This window comes from Eptatretus burgeri, chromosome 4 (genome assembly GCF_056783735.1).
Source record: "Eptatretus burgeri isolate ZD-2024b chromosome 4, Ebu_testis_v1, whole genome shotgun sequence".
In the NCBI taxonomy this organism is placed as follows: Eukaryota; Metazoa; Chordata; class Myxini; order Myxiniformes; family Myxinidae; genus Eptatretus; species Eptatretus burgeri.
In genome coordinates, this window is record NC_140964.1 from 67860505 (window position 1) to 67869227 (window position 8723).

The 8723-nt window shown below is 43.9% G+C and overlaps 1 protein-coding gene across 4 annotated transcripts in view; it reads right to left on the minus strand.

The window, feature by feature from the left end:
* AKAP9 (A-kinase anchoring protein 9) overlaps positions 1-7937 on the minus strand; it is a 172142-nt gene extending 164205 nt beyond the window's left edge. For all 4 annotated transcript variants that reach the window (XM_085878544.1, XM_085878542.1, XM_085878540.1 and 1 more), the window contains exon 1: positions 7793-7937. In XM_085878544.1, the coding sequence (XP_085734670.1) occupies positions 7793-7843 (51 nt within the window). In that variant the 5' untranslated portion in view covers positions 7844-7937. The remainder of the gene's footprint in view (positions 1-7792) is intronic.
* Positions 7938-8723: the final 786 nt, after the last annotated feature.

The window sequence follows — 8723 nt, forward strand, 5'->3', positions numbered from 1 at the left end:
GCAGCAACGTCAATTAGATATAATCAACATTAAACAATAAACAAGGAAATTTACAACAGACAAGGTAACTGCTGAGGTTATCGAGTTGGACAATTTTAAAAATAGGATGTAAACCTATTTATTGCCAGGCAACTCTCGGGCTTTTATACATGGAGAAGAGAGCAAGATCGATGTTGCTCTCTTCTCCATGATCTGAATTGTGGAACTGCACCGCATTGACCAAATCAAAAATAACGACTCGGGCTGTATAGCTATGGAGAAAATTACTCAAACTTGTTCAAAACATTTAAGAGGTATATAGGAAATGATTGAATGCACATTTAAGTGTCCTGTCGGTCATTAATGCAAAGAGGGTGTCAGGCGAAGCATTGCTGTGCCTCGTGAAGGTTCAAAACCCACTTAACCAAGGAGCGCTCCGTGTAATTATTCGGGTCCCCGGGAGGCAGGCATTAAGTGTTTAGTCTTGGTGTCAGTGGAGTCCCACTTTTTGGAGAGAGAAAAAAAAATCAACTTTTTTTGTTTTTTTCATTACGAGGCAGAATTTCAAGTGCGACCATGGCTGATATTACGAGTTTGCTATACCAGGTTCCAGAAATCATAAGCGATCTCCGATCGCAGCCCTTTAGTTTTGATTTCGCTCTCACACCAAAAGCCAAAAGTGATACAAGGGTGAAAAATGAAGCTGCTATTGGACGAGGGACAGTCTTTCCATTCACTCCTTGCGACCACTTTGAAAGGCATATTCCCTCTGGGTACATGGTCCAAATTAGCTATCATACGAGCCTTCACAATGTATATAAAAAAATAGCGAGCTGGACTATTCCAACAATGCGGTACACTTGCACACGGAATGTGACCACACATGACTAACGACAAATAGCGAGGAATCAAGCCTGGCACCATGTAGCCGGCCGAGCTACATTTATGGTCAACGTCGAAGCAATTTTAAAGGGGACATATCATCTGAAAATTCAGTCTCTGCAACAATGGCCGTGTTGTTTTGCAGAATGTTTCTTTTTAAATATAAGATTTAGACATTTGTGCCATAAAACAGCTCTCAACGCAACAGGACGTGCACGCAAACATGTCCAGGCCTTTTTAAAACGTGGATCAACTGTGAGTGATCAAGGAACAAACAAAATGGGTAACATTTATTTGTAAATTGACATATGATAAAATTGATAACTTATTTGGAGGTAAACAAATATAGAACTAGAACAGTACTCTGTGGAGTGCATGTACCTCCACCAAGCTGAACAGTTTACCTTTTGTATCCCACCGAACTGCATCCGGACCCGAACCATAATCTAATCGGCTTGTTCTCCTCACCTACCCAACTCATCCATCAAGGTTTATTTTCATAATCAGTCCACAACTTTTTGAAATACCATGCTACATATTCTTTTTGGCCCAATCACTCAACTGTGACGAATCACTGAAATTATCGTATCCAGATTCGGATCTTCATCAAAATCTCATCAATTCGTCCTTATCACACACCCAACCTGTCTATTATGTTGCATGAATTAATCTATAACTTTTTGAGATGTCCAGCACACAAACAAACAGACAGACAGAAACAAACAAACAGAAGTGAAAACATAATCTGCATCCACCTTCGGTGGCAGACTCAACTATAAAGCTTGAGAGCTTGTAAAGTTTGAGTTGGACTCTTCCCCTTTATGGTTTATTATGCCGTACAACCTTGATAGACTTGTAAACACGTTTGTTTGAGTGTGTCTTGATGGCTCATTTTTTGGTCAAACAAAAGCACGTTAAAAGCAGTGCAACAATACCAATTGTTAAAAATAAATAAATAAATAAATAAACCTCTTGGGTTAACACCCCATGGGGGGGGGTTCAGAAGAGGAGATTTCTCCGTAATTGCCCTGCTTACTGTGGAGAGAAAAGCGAGGTTACAAAATGGCAAAAAGGGAGGTAGCCAGAGCGCCCCAGGATGTTACGTCAGTGCCCCCAAGGTCATCGGCAGCTTCTGGCTGAAGTCAAGTCCTGTGTTGTCTCGTGTCTCTTCACATCATGTGTGTGCACAATTTGAGTGACACTCTTCCAAGAGCCCTACATCCCTTAAAAACAATAACAATTCAGATCATTACTGGCCCAAACCCATTTCCGAGTTTTCTTGAGCCGATGTTCAATTCCTGATGGAATCGTTCATTCAACTTCAAAAACCACTATCCTGACGATACAGGCAGGGTTTTGACTCAGACAATGCTACATCCTTTGAGGGGGAATTAAGCCAGCTATCTTAACAGCATGCACAAGCTTGTGGAGGTTAAAGATCAAACGGTATCTTCTATGATTATAGGTAATTGTGTGCTTGTCTCCAAGCCAAATTCCAAATGAAATTCCTACCCTGCACTTTCATTGGGAAGGGGAGAAAAATAAATAAACAAAAAAATTAATAAACAAAAAAAACACCACTAACCATTATTCTTTGTCCAAGAAAATGCAACAGCAGCACAATGTATACATTTCTCCAATCATATTGGATCAGATTTATGCAACAAAGAGATTAACTTTTTCACTGCTGATCCAACATTTTCAACAAGCCTGATATTAAGTAGATTTTACAACGACACATATATATATATATATATATATATATATATATATATATATATATATATATATATATATATATATATATATATATATATTGTTGTGGTTCTGGAAACCACATCCCTCCAAGGCAATGGCATCCATCATAAAGTGGTCCCCAGACAGTAATTTCATTAATATACGTGAAGTTAGACCTTTCCCTCATGTCTAATGGGTCAAACGGGACGAAGTGCGTTGTGTGGATCTCATAGGTGTGATTATATCTCTATCTTCATTCCCACTCTTTTCCTCATATTCCTGAAATAAATCCAAGCAGGCACCGCACCCAGAGAGCCGCCTGCGAAAACCTCAGCAACAACCTCCACCTATGAATATCCTCGTGGAAGCATCAACTACACGATGGAAAAACCCGCCGCTGCAAGATACGGTGTCCAAGGAAATAGTAGAACCATTCATTAAATCCCAACATTGCACAGAATGCATGTGGAGCATTCTTTTCAACCCAAATCTGCATCTAATAAATATATCCAATCCTTTCCTTCAATCCATGACACAGATCGGGGCCAGCACCACGCTCAGGCAGCCACCTGTGAGGATCACCACTGTGATAAATAACCGCATGCACGATAGCGGACCCACGCGCAGCCCCATGATGATCACCATCGCACTGTGCGGGGTACGAATGGCGCACATCTCTGTTCGGGTATGCGCACTGATTACAATGGCATATTTCCATCGCACTGTACGGGGCACAAATAGCTCACCTCTTTATTCAGATCTGCGTGCTGGTTCACAACGGTGTCTTACCGTCGATCTTCGCTCCCCACCGCAGCCACCAAAGTCTTCTGCGGATGGCAAACATCCTCCTGCACCTCCACCTTGATGCAGCCGCCACCAAGTAGAGGCATGCTTTACGACCCGGATCGCTTGGGCCGCATGGCACCCGGACGAAGCAAGCGTATTGATCAGTGCCAACCGCAGCATGCCAGGGGTGCCCGAGTGGGCATGCGGGGCCGACGCGGCCCTTGGCCAGTCGCCGGAGCACGGCCCGGGAGTTTGGTGCAAGGAGATTCATATCACGGGGTTAGGAGTGAGACAATTCCACAGCTCGGCGATGTCAAGCCGGATGTAAAATAAGGCCGTTTCTGGCTGTGGCAGTCAGGCCGTGCGGTGGCTGGGGCCCAATAGGAGCACCCGATTCAGATGATGACGCATGGTTTCAGGTCCTCACCACCACCGGCACCCCACACGATGGATCCGATAAAGGACGAATTGCGAGGCCGTCCGTCGTCGTCGTGGTCGTCCTCATCCTCTTTGCCTGGCCTTGGATCGACCTATGCATTGGCCTGCTGCTCTGCAAGTCCCATCTGCCGCTCCACTCACTCAATTCTCGATCTCCGCCTTCCTATCTCTGGAATCTCTGCATTCGCCGCTGGCTCCACCCACCCACCTTCCCCGCCTTCCTCTCGCCACTAACTCCACCCATCTGCCTGACTCCACCTGCTTGACTCCACATTCTCCACCCACTCACTGGTGGCTCCACCTACCGCCCTCCCTCACGCCACGGTCTCACCCATTCTCTGGATTGGCGCAGATGCTGCGCTGGCGCCGTAGCCAAGCAGGAGACGACGCGCCAACTCTCAAGGAGGGATCCTTCAGCGGAGCATCCCCCCCAACCGTACTAGGTAGCACGGTCGGTCAACCGTGCAAGGTATTATGAGACTAATAGCCTCATCTCCTCTACTTTCTTCTCATTAACACCTCCTTATCGGGTTGTGTGTGTCTGTCTGTCTGTCTGTCTGTCTGTCTGTCTGTCTGTTTGTCTGTCTGTCTGTCTGTCTGTCTGTCTGTCTGTCTGTCTGCGACCGCCGTTTCTCGACAACCACTGGACCAATCTAATTGAAACTTGTCAGATATATTGCTGGGGCCCTGAGTATGTGCCTTTTCAAGGTTTGATATTAATCGGACAAATGGTTCCCAAGTTATGGCCATTTATTTACCAAACTAATGACAGGACACGGTGCTATGACATCACGATTGACGTCAAAATTTTTTTTTTTTTCCACGTACGGCCACGCACGTACTAGTTTTACAAATTAGGAAATTGTAAAAATCAAGAAAAACCCTTGAATGAGTCGGTGGGTCCAAACTTTAGACTGCTGCTGTATGCATGTATACATACATATACATATATATATATATATATACATATATATATATATATATATACATATATATATATATACACACACCGTTTTTTACAGCCATTTTTCCCTGCTGTGCAGGGGTTAGGCTTTTTCTTGAGGCAATGTTTTATGGCCGGATGCCCTTCCTGACGCCAACCCTGGTCGCCTCTTACGACACACAGGGATATGGTACACCTATTCTAACCGGGGCATACACCGGGACCAGTACACTGGCAATCATTTCGACGACCTCGGAAGGATGACAGGCTGAGTCAACCCCCTGGTGTTAATTCAGCAGCCAACGGGGCTTGAACTCAGGACCCTGGGATGCCAAGCCGCTGCCCTAACCACTAAGCCAACACCAGGCTTAATATTAATATATATATAGATAGATAGATAGATAGAGATATATATATATATATATATAGATAGATAGATAGATAGAGATATATATATATATATAGTTTTAAAGGCAGTCCGTTCACAGACCCACATACACACCAGGTTGTTGGAAAAAAATAAAAATTAAAAAAAAACACACCACAACTGTATATCTGCCATGACAAACATCACCAAAATAGGAGACAAAGTGTTCTTTGAACATCTTAAAATTATCATTTTGTGATCTTCCAAAACCAGTCATCGTGAATGCAAAGGGCTCAACACAAAAATCTCCACAACATACAAAAACCTATTTTGAAGACCTTAAGATCTCACATTCAAAATGTACATCTCATTAGATTCACCAAAGGCAATCGTTTTTTACTGATAGAGGGAGAAGAGACAAAGTGGAATTTGATTTTGGCACAACCGTGGTTACAAAATAAGGGGAGTGCGTTTTCATGGATGGAAACTGAGCCTCTTGAGGAGCAGGTGGTGTTGACATCTGGGTCGTGTTATCTAACACAATTAAAATCAAAAAGTGAAACACCCCACACCTGTCATCTACAATATGAGGAAACAGTGGTGTCCGTCACTAGCAGAGGATGTGGTGTCGAAGAGCTGGCACATGGCAATGGCTGGAGGATGGAGAAATTGATCAATTGACTATGACGACGAATCAACATTTTGTTCACGAGACTCAACAACCAAATGTACAACTCTGTGTATATGGGATGGTCCTGAGATTAAAATAAATATATAAACAGCCAACGGACAGTGGCTTCCAAAACAATGCAAGGAGAATTGCAAGGACAAAAAAAACCATCAGGAGGACAATTGGCCCATCATGCACGTGCCACATCCATCCCTCTCCCATCAGTCAATCCAAGAGCACACTCGCCGCTCCATGACACCAACACAATACATCACAAACAAAATCCAACCAGACACCTCCATTCTTGAAATGGGAGGGAGGGAAACAGTGAGGAGGTGGTAGGGGTGAAGAGGTAAATCACAAACAGGACATCAACAATCAAGATATGGGGATTAATTTCTGGACGGGATGAGGAGTCAGATGTTGACGACGCTCGATCATGTTATGGTGGGAAATTATTTTAATTAATTTATAAGCTTCCTCATGGATATACTATACAATCACAATGTCTGTGTGCTGGATGTATCGGATCAACACATTCTCAACAACCGTTTCTAGTACGATCTACAAGCATAACCTTCGTATCGGACAAGCATTCAACCTGAGTGATCAACCGTTTCCACTTAATCAAGCCGAATTTTCAGCAACATGGTCCAAACATTTTCTCCATACGTTGGAGCTCTATTGCAGCTGGTTTCAAAATAAGCAATTTTAGTTTTTAAAGTTTCCGAGACTTACCTAATGCAGCAAGTGCAGTCAAGGAACACTAGTTTGTAAAAAAAAAAAAACCAGAGATTTTTAAAAATTAAATACGATCTTTAACAATCAACTCTTTGTAATAAGTGCAATGGCATACTCTGTCCTCCAGAGGAGATCCACAAACCTGAGTGCGTTACGCAGGTGCAGGGAGACCACTCCTTGGCTTTTTTCACAAGATCTTGGCTATTCGTTGTTCACCTTGGCGTCTTGGTTTCTATAGGTTTTCTATTATCATCGCTTTTCCGAAAGCTTGTGAATTCTTGGCTTTTTTCATTGGCTCACCTTGGCATTTATGAAAATGACGTGTGGTCACACTGTGCAGGTGGACGATGGAGGTTCTAATCCATCCATCCATTGGGACCACACTCTGCACAGAGCGTTGGTGAAGCTTAAGCAGTCTCTTTGGCTGTCGGACACAGTCCTGGACGGGTCGCCACTCCGACACAGGACATGCTGGCACTCATTTTGCCGACGTCGGAAGGATGACAGGCAGAGTCAACCCCACCTGGTATTAATTAAACAGCTGAGGAGGATTTGAACTCAGGACCCGAGAATCCCAAGCCCACCACCCGAACCATTAAGCCAACACCATGCATCATGGAGGTCAAGGTAACCTAAATACCACGACTACCAACTCCACAGTAACCCCCAACCCCCACCCATACTCCCCCACCCCTGAAAATAAACAAAAAATGAATTTACTAAAACTGCACGTCACTCCCCTTACAAATCCCAAAAAGCGAACACAGGCTGAAATGTCACACACCATACGGTTTATACTAACCACCACCACCACCATCAACAATACTACACATCCATCCCACCACCACCACCACCACCCAAACCAAATACAAACATAAACATAAACATCAACATCATCAACCCTCCTCATTCCTCACTCGCAAATAAAATATATATATATATATAATTAAATAAATAAAGATATATAAATATATATATATAAATAAATATATACTGTATATATAAAAATAAATAAATATATAAATCTTCCCCTCCCCACATCAAGCTCAACCTCCAAAACTCCGACACAACTTCGAACCAACACAAACATCGCGGACCTACCGGGAAGACCCTTCAATTACTCGGTCACCGGCGATGACAACTCAAACTCCTCAAGTCCGACCCAGCAGGGGGGCGAAGGGAGACCAACGAGTCCCACACCACAATGTCCACCACTCCACGAACCCCTCCCGAAACAGCGTCGGCTTACCTTGGCCTTCCCAGCTTCCAGCTTCCTCTCCCAATCCTGCGTCCCCTCCATGCCACGCGAACCTCCTGCACGGAACACACGGCAACGAGCTTTCGCCGCACGAGCCCGCAGGACCGATCGCGGGCCGTGACGTCACCGCGTTCGAAACGACACGCTCCCGTGACGTCATCCACGGCGAATCGCGACACGCCATTAAATGTGAAGGAAACACTGATCGTTTAGAGTGGAAATTACGATTTGAAATCTCAGACGAATGCTCGACAATCACTTTTCTGTGGAAAAAAAATTTCATACAAAGCTTGATAGGGGGAAAAAAGCAAATTTTGGGTTAAACTAATCTACTTATACACCTCTTGAAGCGGCTCGGTTCGAGTAGCACGTTTGGAAGGAGAATAAAAACGAATCGAGAAAAGGAAGCGTTTTCTTTTTTCGTTAAGAATGTAAATTTTTCTTGACTGAAGATCGTTTTTTGAAGTTTCTTCCTTTGATGAAGTAAATCACGAGGAGGTAGTCGGTGTGCCACGACCGCGTCGGTCTGGAGTCGAGATTTTCACCTGACAGGAACAAAAACACAAGGAAAGCGGCAAACGAAGTCACTTTACCCATTATTATTATTATTCCTGCGCCGGATCCACGCAACAAGCAGATCCACCTCCTGCAGGTGTGAAATGCTAATTGTGTATTCAGGTAATCGCAAACAGAGAAGTTAAACAGGTACCCCTGCCTCCAGTTGCCCTTTTTTATTTTTAAAGCTCTTTTGCGCTCACGAGTCACGACGACTGATGCAAAGCGGACCAGACGGGAAGATTTTCATCGCACGGCCACAGGAAGGCGTGCTCCTGGATGCTGCGTCCCTGTTGGCAGTTTTCACGTCTGAAATTTTCAATAAAGTTCTTCCTCGTGTTGACAATTAAAACCAAATTCGAAAACT